This window comes from Pocillopora damicornis, chromosome 14, assembly GCF_964200805.1.
Source record: "Pocillopora damicornis chromosome 14, jaPocDami1.2, whole genome shotgun sequence".
Taxonomy (NCBI): Eukaryota; Metazoa; Cnidaria; class Anthozoa; order Scleractinia; family Pocilloporidae; genus Pocillopora; species Pocillopora damicornis.
Genome location: NC_142683.1, coordinates 16,317,399 through 16,337,911, shown reverse-complemented (window position 1 = coordinate 16,337,911; position 20,513 = coordinate 16,317,399). Strand labels below are relative to the sequence as shown.

At 38.7% G+C, this 20,513-nt stretch overlaps 1 protein-coding gene across 1 annotated transcript; it reads left to right on the top strand.

Annotated features, from left to right (window-relative positions):
- The first annotated feature begins 12,041 nt into the window (after window positions 1–12,041).
- Window positions 12,042–15,666, top strand: LOC149034734 (tetratricopeptide repeat protein 28-like). Its single transcript, XM_089194366.1, has one exon. The coding sequence runs from the start codon at window positions 12,303–12,305 to the stop codon at window positions 13,869–13,871; it is 1,569 nt and encodes a 522-aa protein (XP_089050492.1). The 5' UTR covers window positions 12,042–12,302; the 3' UTR covers window positions 13,872–15,666.
- The last annotated feature ends 4,847 nt before the right edge of the window (window positions 15,667–20,513 follow it).

Sequence of the window (20,513 nt, the reverse complement as noted above, 5' to 3'; positions counted from 1 at the left end):
AGGGATCCCTGCTGGGACCACTACTTTTCGTTATATACATCAATGACCTGCCAAGCTGTCTCAAAAACACGCACATTAGTATGTATGCTGATGATACAGTCATCTATTGCTCGGGTGCAAACCCAAAGGAGATAAAGAAGGCCCTTCAAGAAGACCTAGAGCGGGTTGTAACTTGGATGGATATAAATCGTCTGATTCTGAACAAAGAGAAAACAAAGGGAATTCTTTTCGGGACGAGACAAAGGCTGGAAGCCGTCGCAAACTTTTACATCACCATAAGTGGTACCAATGTCGAGATGGTCAGTAAATTCACATACTTGGGCGTTACCCTCGATGAGGAACTGAAATGGAAAATACACGATGAAGATGTTCACAAGAAAGTATCCAAGCGACTCGGTCTCCTCAGACGAATACACTCCACTCTTACTTTACAAGCAGCACAAGCGGTATACAAATGCATTATGGAACCAATTTTTAGTTACGCAGACACAGCCTGGGGTGAACTACCCGAGAGCAGTATCACTAGTCTGCAACGATTACAAAATCGAGCCGCGAAAATCGTCACCTGTCAGAAAAGTACAAAGACAGCCCGAAATATTGTAAATTGGCCAGATTTAGAAACACTGCGAAAAATACACAAATGTATTTTAGTATATAAATGTTTACGGAATTTCGTTCCTATATACTTAAAAAACTATTTTAAGGTAAACAATGATGTACACAATTACAACACTAGGCAGAGGAGAAATATTCACCCAAATAAAACAAATCTTGTTCTTGGGGGGCGAACTTTTAAAAATTCAGGGCGTTTAGCTTTTAACTCACTGCCAAGCAGAATCAAAGAGGCAAGTTCTCTAGCAATTTTTAAACGCCTTCTTAAAGGAGATTTTATCTGATTTTTTTTTCTCCCCTTTTGTAAATTTTAGCAAATTTTACCTAACCTTGTAATCTTATTGTAAATGTTTATATGTAATTTTTATTGAACCCAGGGCCCTAAGGATACCAGCCTTGCAGCTGACTGGGCTACCCTGGTAAAATAAAGTTGTCTTGTCTTGAAACTCAACACTCTAAGGTTAAACTAGACCCTGTGAGCAGGGTAACTGGGATACCTGGATGGTACTGGATCCGTGGAATCAAGTGTAGTGATACTACACGTGTCGGACTAGTATACTGAAATAGTGAGCTCAAGTCTGGCCAAGGGCATACACCTGTCTCAAAACATAGGCATGCTATACATGCAAGAGTTATTTTTTCTAGGGTGGGTGGATTACTTGAAACATTGTAAGTGGTCTACATTCTTAAAAAAGGAAAGAAGATTATTAACGCGGGAAAGAATGAAAATGTCGAATTACCTCACACACAGGTATTTTGTGGTAGATTATGTGTGTTGTGCGAATAAATGTAACCAAAAATAAACTGTGCCACGGATACCTGTTAGTACAAAATGTAGACAGCAGACTGCAGACCGGATACAAAATATAGACTGCAGAGTGGGTAAAAAATGCAGACTGAGAATCTGAAGAGTTTTTACGTCTGGTATATAATAACATGTCATCTTACAGCTTACCGAGCGTCACGCAATCGCTTTTCCGCGATCAGCCTTCACGATTATTTGCACTATTGTGGAAAATTCCTGGCCCATTTCTTGATGAAAATCGATCGTAATATAATTTCAAGCCTTCAACATAGTCTTCTTACTTTGCGCACGAGTTGGTTGGTGTGATGTCTGTACAGATTTTAACAATGTAATAAAAGTAGATGACGTGAATAATAGTGATGGTAAAGCAAGCTTAAAACGGCAACAATCGCCAGAAACTACAACGGATACACAGGGTATGAGTAAGTTTTATTGATTTTTCGAGAAAAATCTTCATATTTCGAAATATTTATCGTTGTAAATCGACCATATTTCGTTCCCTATACTATTCCTTATAACGTGTTCAAATTTTCAACGATTCCTAGATTAACTTACTCTAAGTCACACAACGCGTGACGCGTTCGTGAATTAATCGTTGGCTCTTTCTCGAAACGTGACCTTGGGTCGCCTGTGACAAGACAATTGCGTAAACAATACTTGACATAATAACATTATACACAAAAAACACGGGATTTTGGATCATGTATTTATTAAAAAAGAATATCCATACAACTACAATGAAAACAAACATAAGATTCACCTTTCTGATCGTGAAATTAATACCATTCGCACTGTTATCGTTGCTACGTTCCCTGGCATCAAGTGAATCCAACATGGCGTCTTTCTTCACTAGCAGTTTGTATCCATTTGAATTTTGTTCTTCAGTCTCACGGTAGTAGTGTTGTTCAATAGATTGCATAGAGTATATGCAGTTTGGTTTCAGATTTCAGATTTTGCTTTTTGCAACGAGTTTACGTTTTCAACTAAGACATTGGCATACTTGGCATACAAGACATACAAGGCATTCAATGCTTTCATGGCTTTCAAGCGTTCGCGATTCTGTCCGATCCAAAATTACCGCTCAATAACATCTTTTTGTGTGGATTGGCCGCGAACAATACGACTTGTGTATGCGTCTATAAGTATTTTGAGCGTTTGCTCCATAATGCTGAATGATCGTAATCCAATTACGTTGAAATACAAAACGACTGACAAAATAGTTTTATGGGCAAAAATCTCGTGTTCGTCATGTGACCCGGCCCTGTCCGTGCATGACAACGTCAGTCATCATCAAGATAGCACGCGTGATCAGCATGTGAACACCTCATTGGATCACAGTTAGTTGTCATGGTGTTGAGGGCCCAATAACCTCTGGGTACTATTGCGCAATTTTTCCATTTTGTGGCGGAGGAAAAAAAAAAAAAAAAAAGACGACAAAAAAACAAAGGCATTTTATGACTGGGCTACCACAGGTATCCCAGTAATGAAGTTAAATGGAGTTCAATCTTGTCTCAATTGACTTTAATTAAGAGGTCGAGACCACCCTGATGTACATTTGAATCCAGCTCTTGACTGTTACGCAATTACTTTCCAATAATCATGATGAGAATATTATTTTGAACGGGATGAAGAACTCAATGCAGAATGCAGAGCAAAATTTCAGCATGAATATTTTAGTTCCTTAAGTTCAATGAGTCACAGGTGTCAGATATGTTAAGAGCGTGTCCACGAGAGCACCGGGCAGTCGTGCTACATGCCATCTCACCGATTTCAATGAAACTTTACCAGTTTAAAGGGTCTACCCCAAAACTCAAAAAGACAGACTGGTTTCTGTTTTGGTTTTTTCCGGGGGAAGATAGACCACCCCCCGGTTTTTCTTGGTTTTCACCAAGGAAATCGCTTCAAAGGGGTAAAATGTATGAAGCTCTCACTGCGATGGTATTTAACCGATTACTTTGCGGATTTGCACACATATTTTTATATCCTTAGTTAATGACCGCCGCGAGTATCAGTCAGTTTGATCGACGGCTTGTCAATCAACAGAGGCATTCAATCTAAATATTTGACAACTTTGAGGTCAAATATCTCCCCTTGCCAGAAAGCTACAACACTAATCTTAATTACCCTTTATAACCCATCATTTCATCTCTGAAAATCATCAAAAAAATCTTTGGGCACTACCGTATTTTTGTCTTGGATGCCTTTTAAAATCTGCAACTGTGACAAGTTTCTCTCAACTACACCTGTCACGCAATTCTTGCTCTAGGCGGTCACTTGACAAAATAAACCTACATTTTTTAGCTCTTTATACAAGATGATTGATCAAGAAAGGTGAAAAATTATAAAAACTTTCGAGAAAAACTTTCGAGATGCATGTAGACGAAAAATCAATGGGAAAATCGTAGCGTTTCTTTCTTCAGTCGTTTATTACTTTGAAGATTTCCTTAAATCAGCAGATATGGCTTTTGTACGGCACAAAACATTCATTAGTCTATAAATTGATTATTTATCATCATCATTGCTCATTGTAGGAAATTTTAAAGTCACATACTGCGTGTTGGTCGATATTACTACACGTTCCAGTGTGCTACAACTTCGGCTTTTGCAGACGAGAAATTCTGCGCTCTCGCTCGAGAGCAAATATCAATAGTTCTATCGGACTAAAAACTGTGCTTCTATCCCGAAAATAAAATTAAAATAGTGTTGTCGTTGCCACTTACCGCCATCGAACATTTCCATGCAGAACTCCGCAATGCTAACATCTGTTGTGTGACCGAAGACTCTCCGTAGGAATTATTCAAGCGCGTTGTTCATGCTGTCTGCTAAATAACAATTTCAGAATAATCTGCAGATCTCTATGATTATTTGCCTGCTTCGATCGTAAAATATCTGCATATTTTTTTCAAGCATTCTATTACTACATATAAATCTACATCTCTCTAGATCGAGTGTTGCCGGCGTTCAATTGCGTGACTTGTAAAATTTTTAAGTAAGAATGAGCCAACAGTAATTTGACGAGTAGGCTTCCTGCAAATTTCCCTTGATGAAATCCCAAGACATAGCCAGTTGTTTTCGTGAGCAAAGACAATAAATATGAAAGAAAAGTGAGACGCAAATTTCCTTTTTTTTTTTAGCTAAATATTAGCTGTACCCTCTCCTGCGGTCTTTGTCGACATTTTGCAAGGCCACTCCTTATCTTCTGCCTTGTTCGGTCAGTTTCGAATTCTGAAGCTAGATCATTGGCATCGGCCTCTCCGTCCTCATTCATATTTACAGAGGGGGACTTCATCAGTAAACCAATTTCTGTTACGGCAGATAACCGGCTGAAGTATCGAGCGATTTGCTGCTGTATCAACCGGTAAATCTTAGACAACATTTCTGGCTGGTGTTGTCTCTTAAACTCGATATTTGGGAAGTCACATTAGAGGCGGTTGCCTTACTTGTTTCCTCCCTTGTCCAGCTCACGTCTAGGAGATAATTCTCTGCTTTCTGAGAAAAGGTGGCTGTTTTTTGTGTTTTCCAAAGAGCCCATCCAAAGTCCACTTGGCTAGTTAGGGATTGTTCGTCAGAATTTTACCTGAGGTCCGACCTTGAACGTAGCCATCCCCTATAGCATGGCAAGCCGGTCTTAGTCCCTTTCCTCTTGATCTTATCATAGGCGGAATTTTTTTGTCACCTTCACTGTGTTTGTCTTTGTCAGGGTACATTTGTATGGCAGCCAGTGACTGAAACGACTTGATACATCCTTCTTTTAGCAAGAATATCTCGCTTTCTTGTTTCGTCTATGACGGATTGGGTATAGTTCTCGCGATGACCCGCGTTCAGAAATCAGTGCACGTTACTGATAACTACCCGCTTCTACGATTAGTTTGCTGAAGGTTTCTAATTTGATGAGCCTAGTGAGACCCTGAGGTGCTTCAAACTGTGCCAGTTGGTCCGCGCTATAAACTTGTCGCAGTTCTTAAGTCAGAGGGAGGATCACCCACCTCTATTTATGTGAGCACCTCTACAGTACCTGTGTATCCCTAGCAATCATATGATATAAAGTTCATCTCAGTCACAAATCACCAGTTAGGAAAACTGATGTTCAGATAGGGCTTCTTCTTGCCCTTCTTCCTTATTCATTGCCGACTCTAAGATAGCAGCTATAGTACGCATTCTATTTAGGTTTACAGTCACCTTGCCACCAGGAAGACTCGCCACCAGCTTTGATTTCTTCTGCCATCTGCAGATTCACCTCTTTCTCAATTTATGTCTCCAATTTTTATGAAGAGGATACTGGCATTTACGAACCCGAAGGTCTGAATCTCACACCAAGTTGTGCACGATGTTTGAGGTACATCGTGAAATCGTAATCTCCAAATAAGCCAATACGCGCTAGAATAAGCTTCATCTCGGACGAAACGCATGTTTGGGATACACTGACGTCTCTCAAATGTTTTTTTTTTAAGCTGTATACCCACGAATTTAGAGGTATGAGCTGTTGCCGTCCCTGGCCAGCGCGAGAAAAATAGCATTTGGTTCTACAGTTGGTTGCAAATGAACAAGACAATTGCACCATCTTGACTTTATCAATTCGAGTGTTAGATTGAATTGAGGGCTTTTTAGACACTCGATTTCTTATATGGCATCACTATGAAGACGTAATACAACTGATACACCTACACTACATAGGATTAACAATGTCTGTTGCGCTGTTGCAAGGAGGAAAATATTACCGGAAGTGTAAACTCTTTTTGAAAAGAGTTTCAGAGACATTTCAGAGATGTCTATCTTTGATTGGCTGTCACAAAAAAATGACCCCCACTCAAATTTACTAGGAAAAATGAACTTACCAACTCCTTGTTGAAAAAATTGGAATTCGTTCGACCGATACGCCGGTAGTTTCAATTTTGCTTTTTCCTCGGGCTGCTATGAAACAGTTCATTAATTGACTAATGAATAAAGTGTTTTGAAATACCGTTCGGGATTTGCCTTTTTTTTCTGCCTGCAAATCAAGGGTAAACAAAGTTTTTAAAACATTTGACTAGAATTTCATGGAGTTCACCTCGATAATTTTCGTCGGCCAGAGTCAAGACGCGCCAAGCTAAGCGACATCGCCCTCTAGTAAAATGATTTTCCAAAGAATAAACGTGGCGAGCGTGAGGAAACGCACATTTTTCTCATCATTGTGATCAAAGCCCAGTGATGTACCTAAATTGGTACTTACGGTATCAAACCATTGATTATGACAGGTAGAGCTTAGTTTTTCTGTCGAGGTCGACGGGACTTGACATTAAAAGCATTTTTGACGGAACAAACTAGTGAGCATCACTGCACGAACTAAGAAAGTAAAAACTTGTATTTATCTCCCACGCGTTTCGTCTGACAATAGTAGACTTCATCAAGGATTTTTTCCAGTAGGGTAAATAAGGTTGTTCATATACAAATAGTAAATAAGTTGTCTCTTTGCTATTGAAGCCAGTGGATAGAATTCGCCAGTTGCGCCTACGGTGTTTTGCATGCGTGACATTTTCCGGACGTTACATGTACGAGTACGTGATCCGTTTGAGGGTCACAGATTTAGTGTAAATATTTCACTCCTCAACATCAACCAATGTCTCTAGTTTACAGAGGTCTTAGAACGTTTCATTATATAGAGTTGCCTTCTGCAGGTAGAAGGCTACAAGCGAATTTCTCAGGCGTAATTGCCTTTGATCTCTCAATTGATGTTGTCGCAAACACAGTTTTTGGGAGTCACGAGACAAAAAATCTTATCAGGACCTAGTTTCATTTGCTAATGGAAATAAAGAGCAAATAAAAACACATTTTCTTGTGAAATAAAGTCACAAATGACGGGGGTTCTCCTAAACAAATAGTGATAGAAAAGGATTTCAGTTCTGGTCAATATTGACTTTTGATGGCCTACTTCCAAATCTGAAGGAACGCGCTGAGGGAATAAAAAAACATAAATGTGTGATAATGCAAGCAAGAGAATGAAAATCCAAATGAAGAAAAAGGAGAAAACATAGGAACCCGTGTTGCAGCGTGCAGATATCTTTTGAGCCAGACCTACACACCTAAGCCCGACACCACCCGGAGAAACTCGAAAGAGTCCTGTGTATGAACTAGCTCGCACGTGCACGCAGGAAAGGCCAATGGAAATCAGCGAAAATAATAGCAAATACAAATGATATTTGAAGTCAAAAAACAGGAAAATAAGATAACAGAAGGATTAAGAACTTTCTAGAAGTGTCTTCTTGAAAAAAAAAGATGAACAATTTTTACTTCTCATGAAAGGTCAGTAACCCTGCAAATACTACAACTACAATACTATACGTGGAATTTCTTGATGGTGGAAAGTGGAAAAAACATTTTCCAGTCTTATTTTCTGGAAACATGACGTAGTTAATGAATTTATGAGGCTACTGGTACTGGCTCCTACCAAATAAGGGGGGCAGAGTTTCCCGTCATTCGCGGTATGGAAAAGCCGAAGTTGTTACACTCGGGAACTTGTACGTCAACAAGCAGGCGAAATGTGACTTTAAAATCTCCTCTCCTGTTACAGTTTCCTTATTGTAAACTGTGCGATGATAATAATAGACGATCAAAGTATAGGCTAATGAATGTTTTGTTCTGTACAAGAGCCCTATGTCCCGATTTTAGTAAATCTTCAAAGTAATAAACGACTGAAGAAAGAAACGCTACAATTTTTCCATTGATTTTTCGTCTACATGCATCTCTCTAAACGTGAGATTTTCCATTCCTACAAAAAATCTCGAAAGTTTTCCCATTTTTTACCTTTCTTGACCAATCATCTTGTATAAAGAGCTAAAAAATGTAGGTTTATTTTGTCAAGTGACCACCTAGAGCAAGAATTGCGTGACAGGTGTAGTTGAGAGAAACTTGTCACAGTCGCAGATTTTAAAGGACATCCAAGACAATACGGTAGTGCCCAGAGATTTTTTTGATGATTTTCAGAGATGAAATGATGGGTTATAAAGGGTAATTAAGATTAGTGTTGTAGCTTTCTGGCAACGGGAGATATTTGACCTCAAAGTTGTCAAATATTTGGATGAATCGAAAAGTCTAAAACCACAGTCGTATATTTGCCTCTGTTGATTGACAAGCCGTCGATCAAACTGACTGATACTCGCGGCGCCTATTAACTGAAGATGTTAAAATATGTGTGCAAACCCTCAGAGTAATCGGTGAAATACCATCGCAGTGAGAGCTTCATACATTTTACCTATTTGAAGCGATTTCCTTGGTGAAAACGAAAAAAAACCGGGGGGGGTGGTCTATCTCCCTCCGGAAAAACTAAAACAGAAACCAGTCCTTTTTTTTAGCTTTGGGGTAGATCCTTTAAATTGGCAAAGTTTCACTAAAATCGGTTGAATGGCACGTAGCACGACTGCTGGTGTTCTCGTGGACACGCTCTTAAGTCACTATCTGGCTGTTTTAAAAAGAAGCATCAGGACTTAACTAACTCTTAGTGTTTTTGTGGGAGTTGTTGATCCCAATTTAAATGTTCTTGGAAGTTTTAGTTGTCTTTAAAGCTAAATAAATCTAACTGAAACCTAATAGGGCCTGTTTATTCTTTTCCGTTTAGTTTTTTTGTTTTGTTTTGTTTTGTCTTTTTTTCTTCTGGTCTGTAATGATTTCAATGGTTTCAGGTTCTTTTCTCAGAATTGAGCTACACTAATTGTATGCTTCTTTGTGTTTTTGCCTACAGGAGCCATTGCTTGTGCTGAATTGAAGAGATTTGAAGAAGCAATCAGTTGGTGTGATAAGGGACTAGCTGTATCCTTTGAAGGAATCGTTCATTTTTAACCGTGGGTGTAATGGAAATAGTTTCCATAATTTGATGTTTCAAGGGAGAAATACAAAGAAGGGTATTAATTATGATGGGAACTTGTCAGCTCATATACTTTAAGTGTGTGTGATTAAAAACACAGGAGAAGTTATTACTTCATGACTAATGAAATTACTCCTTTTAGCCAATTTGACTTAGTTCTACTATCCATGCCAATAACTGGTACATTAGTTTAAATAACCCTTTAATTTCCTAGACCAAATTTGTAATTATCCTTACTGTCAACCATACAATTCTTGTAATGTTAGTACAGAGAATTCAGTATTGCATCAACTAACTATTTTTAAATTGATATATTTTTTTTACTCTCAACACTTATCTGATTGATATTGTATTGCTATTGTAAGGAGAAATTCTCTTCTGGTCACTCACGGGAGTTAAAGGGTTAGAAGACTAGTATTCATCCAGTTTATACATGGTACTTGGGTAGATGATCTCTCTAAAACATGCCAGAACAAAAAGCTCGGTAATGTTTACATATCTTATGCAGATTTTCTTGCCTTCGACCTTTTTCCACTACTTAGAGACTCGGAAACTTTCGTTGTGCTTTCCTATGGACAAATACAAGTTTTAAAGACATGTATATGTGTTGTAGACTCATTTCTTCCACTGCTGCAAAACATATTTGTCTGATGTTAAAGCTATATTAATTAAAAAATTGAGCAAGTGCTGCTCAGTTTTTGGAAACTAGGGATTAAATCTAGATATTTTGCGTTAACTTTTGAGGCTGCACACAGGAAAAAACATTTTTTGAAGTGTAGATTTACTTCATAACTGACTTTAAGACTGAATGTTGATAAAATCATCTACCTTTCATGCAAAGCCCTCCTAATGGGCCATTTTATAGTTGTGTACTTAGTTGCCAAGCCTTTGATTTCGAGCTAAGCTGAAGGTGACCTTGTTATGATAGAGACCAGTATCTAGAAACAATAATAACAAAGTAGTTTTCATTTAAAAAGAAGCAATGTTTTTATCATAACAAGGCCACCCTTAATCATCGCTCTTGTTCAGAGGCTTGGGAACCAAGCACGCAAATGTTAAAATGGACTATTACATATCAATATGATCAGAAACATAATCTTCTTTGTTTTTTCCACATTTTTAACCCTTAACATAAAAAAGATTGACAAATATAATAGGATCTTTTTGTCATTAAGACTTCAGTCTGTCAGTGAAGTGGGAGATAAGTCCACGGAGGAAAAAGATCCTATTAGTCATGACCACGGTAGTGCAAGTTCAGGTGATGTCAAGAAAGTCATAGATCTCTATAATCGGGAAGAAGAAGCCATAGAGTACCTCAACCTACATCTTAAAATAGCTAAAGAAGTAGGAGACAAGCATGGCGAGGGTCTTGCTTATAGCAATCTTGGCAATGCTTATTTTAGTCTGGGTGATTTGAAAAAAGCCATAGAGTACCACAACCTACATCTTAAAATAGCTAAAGAAGTAGGAGACAAGCATGGGGAGGGTGTTACTTATTGCAATCTTGGCAATGCTTATCACCGTCTGAGTGATTTGAAAAAAGCCATAGAGTACCAGAACCTACATCTTAAAATAGCTAAAGAAATAGGGGACAAGCATGGGGAGGGGGGTGCTTATGGCAATCTTGGCAATGCTTACTTTAGTCTGAGTGATTTCAAAAAAGCCATAGAGTACCACAACCTACATCTTAAAATAGCTAAAGAAATAGGAGACAACCATGGGGAAGGTGTTACTTATGGCAATCTTGGAAATGTTTATGACCGTTTGGGTGATTTGAAAAATGCCATAGAGTACCACAACCTACATCTTAAAATAGCTAAAGAAGTAGGAGACAAGCATGGGGAGGGTCGTGCTTATAGCAATCTTGGCAATGCTTATCACAGTCTCAGTGATTTCAAAAAAGCCATAGAGTACCACAACCTAGGTCTTAAAATAGCTAAAGAAGTAGTAGAGAAGCATGGGGAGGGTGTTGCTTATGGCAATCTTGGCAATGCTTATCACAGTCTGAGTGATTTCAAAAAAGCCATAGAGTACCACAACCTACATCTTAAAATAGCTAAAGAAGTAGGAGACAAGCATGGGGAGGGTAACGCTTATGGCAATCTTGGCAATGCTTATGGCCGTCTGGGTGATTTCAAAAAAGCCATAGAGTACCACAACCTAAAACTTAAAATAGCTAAAGAAGTAGGAGACAAACATGGGGAGGGTAACGCTTATGGCAATCTTGGCAATGCTTATGACCGTCTGGGTGATTTCAAAAAAGCCATAGAGCGCCACAACCTAAATCTTAAAATAGCTAAAGAAGTAGGAGACAAGCATGGGGAGGGTGTTGCTTATGGCAATCTTGGCAATGCTTATTTTAGTCTGGGTGATTTCAAAAAAGCCATAAAGTACCACAACCTACATCTTAAAATAGCTAAAGAAGTAGGAGACAAGCATGGGCAGGGTCTTGCTTATGGCAATCTTGGCATTGCTTATGGCTGTCTGGGTGATTTGAAAAAAGCCATAGAGTACCAGAACCTACATCTTAAAATAGCTAAAGAAGTAGGAGACAAGCATGGGGAGGGTGTTGCTTATTGCAATCTTGGCAATGCTTATGGCCGTCTGGGTGATTTCAAAAAAGCCATAGAGTACCAGAACCTACATCTTAAAATAGCTAAAGAAATAGGAGACAAGCATGGGGAGGGTAACGCTTATGGTAATCTTGGCAATGCTTATGGCTGTCTGGGTGATTTCAATGAAGCCATGGAGTACCACAACCTAGAAGTTAAAATAGCTAAAGAAGTAGTAGACGAGCATGGGGAGGGTAACGCTTATGGCAATCTTGGCAATGCTTATCGCCGTCTGGGTGATTTCAAAAAAGCCATAGAGTACCACAACCTACATCTTAAAATAGCTAAAGAAGTAGGAGACAAGCATGGGGAGGGTGTTGCTTATTGCAATCTTGGCAGTGCTTATCACAATCTGGGTGATTTGAAAAAAGCCATAGAGTACCAGAACCTACATCTTAAAATAGCTAAAGAAGTAGGAGACAAATCGTTGGAGGCAATGGCCTACTGTTCATTAGGAAGGGTTTTTGAGTTGCAAGGTGGACTGCCAAAAGCCGTCGAACATTACCAAGCTAGCATAAACTTATTCAATTCCTTGAGAGTACTTCTAAAATCTAAAGATGAGTGGAAAGTTAATTTTCGAAATCAGCATCAAATGGCGTATACGGGTTTGTGGAGAGTTCTCGTAGAACAAGGTAATGTAGATGAAGCCTTATTTGTTGCTGAGAAAGGACGAGCTCAAGCTCTGACCGACCTCATGGAATCCAGTTTTTGTGGTGGAACAGGTCAGCAAAAGACAGGCGATGAAGATTTAGAAGTCACTGCTAAATCTCCATCGATTTGGATGAAACGTTTTTTAAAAGTTCTAAAAAACGTTCCATTAAACACTGTCTTTCAGGCAGTGGACCAAACTGACATCAATCTTTGGGTGGTGTCCGAAGGAAATCATGTTCAGTTAAGACAAAGTAAACTCAAAAGTTTTGTTTCAGAGAATAGTGAAGCCAGCCAGTCCTTTGAGTCGTTCATGCACGGTGCCTATAGGAAACTTGGTGTTCGTTTTAATGTGAAATGCGAGAATCGATCTTTGGATGCTTTGAGGGAGAACCGGTCAGAAGTGGATGAGAAAACTAAAGAAGATAACCCTCAACTTCCCATCCAACAAGATGAATGCTTAAGCACTTTGTATGATACCGTTATGAAGCCGGTGGCTGACTTGCTTGAAGGGGATGAGCTCCTCATTATTCCCGATGGAGCCCTGTGGCTCGCTCCTTACGCTGCATTGAAGGATGGTAATTCCAAATACCTGTGTGAATCGTTCATAATTCGACTCGCTCCATCTTTAACAAGTCTTAGACTCATTGCCGATTGCCCCGATGATTATCACAAAAGCAGTGGTGCGTTACTTGTAGGAGATCCGTGGGTAGCCGAGGTTACTAACAGCGAGGGAAAGAAAGTCCTCAAGCAGCTTCAGTGTGCTAAAGAAGAAGTAGAAATGATCGGAAAAATTCTGAATATCACGCCAATCACTGGCAGTCAGGCCACGAAACGTGAGGTGTTGAAAAGACTCAGTTCCGTTTCCTTAGTTCACTTTGCGGCACACGGATGTATGGAAACTGGCGAAATTGCTCTTACACCTGACCCAGACCGAATATCTACTGTGCCAACGGAGGAGGATTACATTTTAACAATTGGAGATGTGTTGAATGCTCAACTTCGGGCCAAACTTGTTGTGCTTAGTTGCTGCCACAGCGGCCAGGGCGAGATCAAGGCTGAAGGTGTGGTTGGCATTGCGCGCGCTTTTTTGGGGGCTGGTGCTCGGTCTGTTGTGGTATCCCTGTGGGCGATTGATGACGAAGCTACTCTTGAGTTCATGAAATGCTTTTATCAACACCTTGCAGAAGGTAAACCTGCAAGCGAGTCACTGAACCTGGCCATGAAAAGCCTCAGAGAATCGGACAAGTTCTGCGACATCAAACACTGGGCGCCCTTTTTGCTGATTGGAGATGACGTCACTCTTAACTTCATGGCAAAGGGAAGAGAAAATTTAAATGTAAAATCACATAAATGAAAATTGTCTTTTTTTCTCATCCCAAAAAAAACGACGTAGGAACTTGGACAGCTTAAATGTTTCTCTATTTTGAGAATTTTTAACTATTTTTCATTGCATTTTACTTTTTTGTTAAATAGAACTTGAGATGTGTAACTCTACCTTGATGAAGAAATAAAAACAGTCTATTTCAAATGTTTTGATCAGTGGAATTGTCTTTTTAGTTACCTTTAAAATTTAACTGCTTACAAAGAGAACGAAATGTAACAAGGCTTCTCTTATGAATGCCGACAGTAGTTGAAGGAGATTACGAGGTTTTTGTTTTCGTCAAAATGACACTCAGCTCTATTCCTGTATCACAATCAGTTTTATGGAAAACAATTTAAAGGCTTCTTCTTTTACATAACCATGAGCTTGTTCACCGGGTTTTAATTACCTTTATACTCTAAGCGTTTGATAAGCAAAGAAACAGTTCGTCATTTGCAAAAGTTGGCCAAATTGTTATTTCCAAAAGTTTGATTTGCAAAATTTGTAGCAATATGTTAATAAAACTTGGGTGATTTCTCTACATCATAAATTACTTTGTTACAATTTGAGATTATCTTCACAAGAGAAATTGACTAATATTTTTTTCAGTCTATTCTAATGCAATCTAATTTTATCAGAGCCAAGATTGCCATTCTAAGCTTCATTTGAAGAAGTAAACATCACACATAATGTTATTGAATTTACTGACCATATGTTACAGACTAGACCTACTTTTAGAGGTGTAGCCAGCTTCTAGTCCCGTAGGCCCGGCTTACAATTGTATTCCGCCCGCTTCGCTTTTATGATATGACTCTTGCAAATGTTGAAACAAAAATTGAACTTTCTTAAGGAACAGGCCTATAACAAGTTAAAAGCTGGCTACAACCTTGTTATTAATAGAACGAGTTTCGTCAGTTCTAGTTCGTTTTATTAAACACTTATCTTTTCGTTTTAAAGAACTACGGCGATAGGTTAAAAATTGTCCATGTAATCTAAGGAAACAGCGAAGCAGAGTTCACTGTAACTGAAGTTTCCATAGCTGTGACTTCCGATGTATGTGCTATGGAATTTGCTGTTTCTTGTAAGAAAATACTAGCGCTAATTAATTGGAGAAGCAGATGAATTAAGCCATGTAGTCAATAATGGGGATTTTTTTTGGTTAAAAAGGTTCATGAACAAAAATGTAAATCTAGTCCTTAGTTGGAAAGGTTCAGCGCTTTAGGATAAAACTTCCAATTTTTGAAAATTCCTTCAATTTTTTTGCATTACTTTAAATTTACCTCAGTATAATTTGAAGATGTCTGATAATACCTTTCTTAATTTTTAACAGTTTCAACTAAATATACTTTGTATGATGTCAGTGTATTTTGTATGAAGTGTTTTGATACTATTTTTATTTGTAGTTGAAGACAATTTTTCATTTACCTTATTTTAATTAACTCATGAACTCCCAAGTTCTGAAGAAAATTCTCCCAACTGATAGGAATGTGTTTCTTTGTTGCATTATTCTGAGAATTCGATGTAACATTACCTTTCTAGCAAAAAACTATCCTCCAGTTTTCATTTTCTGTAATTCCTATTGACACCGTGTTTGTCGGTGTATTAATTTTGAGAGGAGAATTTAACTATGATCAGTCTTTGGAGTAAATGGGTTCATTTAAGTGTCTCCGTTTAACGCGTATTTTACTTAAAGCCTTCGACAAGTTAATGCAGTTGCTACTGTACTTATTTTTTTTACTTCTTTGTGTAGGAGAAATATACAGTGTATAAAATTCAAAAGCGGAGTTGATTTTCATCGTCTGTCTCCTTATTCTAGGGATTCACGTGAGATGCAGAGAGAACAGATCTCATCCCGTGCGCGCCAAGTTGATAATCTGTGCAACTGACAGTGTCCTAACGTTCCATGTTTCAAGCCTCCACCCACTTAACAAACGCTCGTCGTCTTTTCGATTGTGTCTCTTCCTCTGTCTATCGCTCTCCATATTTCCGAACGGTTTTGAACACCGACGGACGTGTTAATACTGTATGCGCCTTTTTTACCTTTTTTCCTCACACAAGTTTTTACAACTTAACGCATTTGTGCATCCCTTTTTTCTCCTTCCTTTGGTTCCTTCCCTTTTTTTACATCGTACTTTTCCTTTATTCCCATCTTTACGCGCACCTATTCCATCGCCCTCAATTTTATTCTTCTGTTAACTTCATAAGACGCAACTATCTCCTTGTCTGTTTCAGTTTTCATTCGTTTCAATCCTCGCCCAACGTCAGGCTTCTTACAACTCATATACCTCGTTACTCTCCCAGAGTAGTTGTTATCATGCTTATTTTGTCCACTTCAGGATGGTGTCCTCTTAACGTCATCTCTAGTAAAATCTCAGTTTTCCTTTCGACTGATTCCCAGTCCATAGGGTCTCTCACTTTTAAGTCTCACGTGCTAGTATTTGCTCTCTTCAGTCCTCTCATCACAGTAGCAGTAATGAAACGAAAGAGGTCCCTCAACGATTTCTTCAATGTCCAAATTAAAGCTTCTATCATCTGATTGAGAATGGGTCAAACTCTCGCCTAGGGTCCACCTACATGACGAATCCAAGATGGCGGCAGATCAATCCACAGACTCCACAGAGTCGATAGCCGCCTTCTTGGATGCAGACGTAGAGAGGACCCTGGAAAAAAGATTTGACAGAACAATAATTTTAAAAGAAAGGATAAGTTACTATAATACTTCCAAAGAGGTAGTCAATGTCAACTTGAGAGATTCATTATGAGCAAACACGTTCCGTCGATTATTCGACTCCATGTCTCCTTATAGTTAGAATAAACTCCTCAAATACGCACGCCTATATGCCCCTCTCTCCCCTCCCTTCAATAGCACTATAAATACCTCTACTGCAACTTTTATCATTATACAGCACAATACAACAATATACCCCTGGGTAGCTCTGTTAATCCGTAAACTGCAGCTAAAATCTACATACAGCACCATACTATACTAAACATTCCTCAATACGTTGTGCATCCGTAAACTGCAGTTTATACAACCATACAGCGCTTGACAACAATGTGTACCCATAGATTAGCACAAAGTTTCCCTTAACTGAATTTTACAGCACCATACAGCGCTATATAAACTATTGGCCTAATTTGGCGCGAAAATAAGTGCGGATATATGTCCGCCGACATTATCTGTTCCAAGATGCAAAAACTGTGAGTTTCAAGGAACAGATAATGTCCAATGACAAATACCATATTATATATTGTACATATTTTCGCGAAAAATAAAAGCTGTTGTGTGGATCATCCTTCAATTATTTTGCAACGCTCGAGCAAAAAATGTTTATGAACAGCTCACTGAATTGAATTAAGTTTAAAACGAACACTTTTTACAGTGGGCGTAAGGTTTGCGAATTGGGGAATATCGCTTGGGTGATATTCTCGGATATCACCCAGTTTTTACAGAGAGATATTCAGTCACTTGCTGCGTTTAGACCAATCGCGTGCGAAAAAAATATTTGGTGGATCATAAACAACAGTGTGTACCCCTAGATAGCACTATACTTCCCGCTATTGCAGTTTACATAACAATACAGCGCTATGTGCCCCTAGATAGCACTACACTTCCTTCTTCTGCAGTTTACATTACTATACAGCGCTTTACAACATCGTGCACCCCTTGATAGCACTATACTTCCCTCTTCTGAAGTTTACATCATAATACAGCGCCATACAACAATGTGCACCCCTAGATAGCACCAGACTTCCCTCTTCTGCAGTTTACATCACTACACAGCGCTATACAAATATATGTACCCCTAAGTAACCTTAGTCGGCATAATAGAATACATACATCGAAATGTTCCAGCCTCACGGACCATGTTTTATGTCTTTCTCCAAGGTTCATTAAATGCTCGATGAAAACCTCGCCGTTGTTTAAAGAAAATACAGCATTTTCTAGTGCGGTTATGACTCATCTGACGTGAAGATACAGAGATCGAGAGTTGATTACGGCTTCAAGTTTCAAACTCTTAATTAAAGGCGGGAACATGTCTTGAATTTTTGGGTTGGACTCAAATAGTCTGAAACAAAATCTTTCACGAATATTATTATTAACTCTGAATAATGAAAATTCGATTCACGTTTACTTTAGATAATAAATTTTACTCCCATTTTGCCAGTCATTCGAAGAAATCAAGGCACTGAGCAATACCCACAACAAGACACAGCTACACAGTTGTGAATCTCCACCCTCATCAGTTTTCAAGAACCACGACGGAGAGGTTAAAAATTGCCGTGTAATCTAAACAAAGAAATAGTGACGCAGAGTTCAATGTAACTGAAGTTTCCATAGCTGTGTCTTTTAACGTGAAAAGGAATTCGTTGTTTCCAGTAGGAAAATATTTATGCCAATAAATCAGAGAGGTATAGTTACAATAAGCCATGTAGTCCTCAATGAGAATTATTTTGGTGAAAAGGTTCGTGAATAAATGTAAATCTAGTCCGTAGTTGAAAAGTTTCAGGGCCTCAGGATAAAACTTTTAATTTTTGAAAATTTCCTGTTCAAATTGTTTTCATTTCTTTAAATTTACCTTAGTACAATTTGAAGATGTCTGATAATATCTTTCTTAGATTTGAGAATTTATACTTAGATATTTAGAGTACGCTTTGTAATTAAAACCCGTTATGTGGTCAAAAGTTTAAGATATACTGTATAAAAGCTTTTTAAGGAGAAAGTTTTGTACAATCAATCTTAATTTAGCAGATTTTCGTTACTTCCATAGGTATATACTGGTATATAATGTATTAGTTAACCTTGCACATGTTTGAGTATAATGTAGCGTAGGATTTTAAAAGCAAGCTGGAACAGTTTTAGCAAAATATGCTTTGTAATATGTCAATATATTTCGTGCGAAGTATTTTGATGCTATTTGTGTGAAGTATTGTATCATTTTTGAAGGTAATTGTTCATTCAGCTTAGTTTAATTAACTCATGAACTCCCAAGTTCTGAGGAAAAATTCTCTCAACTGATAAGAATGTTTCTTTGTTGTTTCATTCCGAGAATTCGATGTAACATTACGTTTCTAGCAAAAAGTTATCCTCCAGTGATTTCGGTGTATTAATTTTGTGAGGAGAATTTAAATTATAATCAGTCTTGGGAGTAAATGGATTCATTTTAATGTCTCAGTTGAGCGCGTATTTTACTTAAAGCCTTAGACAATTTAATGCAGTTTGTTTTGTACTTTATTTTTTCTATTCTTTGTGTAAGAGAAATATACAGTGTATAAAATACAAAAACTGCGTTGATTTTCATCGTTTGTCTAAGGATTCGCGTGAGATGCAGAGATAACAAATCCTATGTGGACTTCAATGCTTGTTTTGACTCGCGCGCGCTAAGTTGATAATCTGTATAGCTGACAGGGTACAAACATTCCATGTTTCAAGCCCCCACCCACTTAACAAACGCGCGTCGTCTCTTTGATTATTTTTCTTCTACTGTCTATCGTTCTCCATATTCTCACGCGGTTTTGAACGCCGACGGACGTGTTCATGCTATACATGTGCGCGCCTTTTTCACCTTTTTCCTCGCACAAGTTTTTAAACATTTTCATATTTTCGCATCTGTTTTCTCCTTCCCTTGGTTCCTTCCCTTTTTTAATCGCAATTTTCCTTTATTCCCATCTTTAAGCGCACTTCTTTCATCGCCCTCAACTTTATTCTTCTGCGCGCTTCATTAATCGCGACTATCTCCTTGTCTGTTTCAGTTTTCACTCGTCTCAATCCTCGCGCAACGTTAGGCTTCTTACAACTCGTATACCTCCTTACTCCCCTATAGTAGTTGTTATCATGCTTATTTTGTCCACTTTGGAATGGTGTCCTCTTTAAGTCATCTCCAGTAAAATCCCAGTTTTCCTCTCGACCGATTCCCAGTCCACAGGGTCTCTCAGTTTTAAGTCTCACGTGCCAGTGTTTGCTCTCCTCAGTCCTCTCATCATAGGAGCAGTTATAAAGCGGAAGAGCTCCCTCCAAGTCTCGGCGACATAATCGGTGCATTTTGTTGGAAACGAGTCCTTCAATGTCCAAATTAAGGCTTCTCCTATCATCTGATTGGGAATGGGTCAAACTCTCGCCCAGGGTCCACCTACATTGCGAATCCAAGATAGCGGCAGGCCAATTCACAGACTCCACAGAGTTGGTAGCCGCCATCTCGGATGTAGACGCAGAGAAGACCCTGGAAAAGAGTTTTGACAAAACAATGATTAAGAAAGGATAAGTTACTATAGTGCTTAGAGAGATAGTCGATGACTAGTTGAGATTCATTATGAGCAAACACGTTCCGTCGATCATTCGACTCCATGTCTCCCAACATCGTAGAATAAACTCCTCGAATACGCACGCCAATATCCCCTTCTCTCCCCTCCCTTAAATACCACTATACATCCCTCTACTGCAACTTTTATCATTATACAGCACAACACAACATTATACCCCTGAGTAACACTTAAATCCGTAAAAAAATGCAGTAACCATATAGCGCTTCACAACAGTATGTACCCCTAGATAGCCATATGCTTCCCTCTACCGAATTTCACATCACCATACAGCGCTATATAAATAATTTCTCCCATTTGGCGCGAAAATGAGCA

Bases quoted from the DNA above. Each gene is read 5' to 3' on its own strand.
- LOC149034734 (XM_089194366.1), top strand. From the start codon at position 12,303: ATGGCCTACTGTTCATTAGGAAGGGTTTTTGAGTTGCAAGGTGGACTG.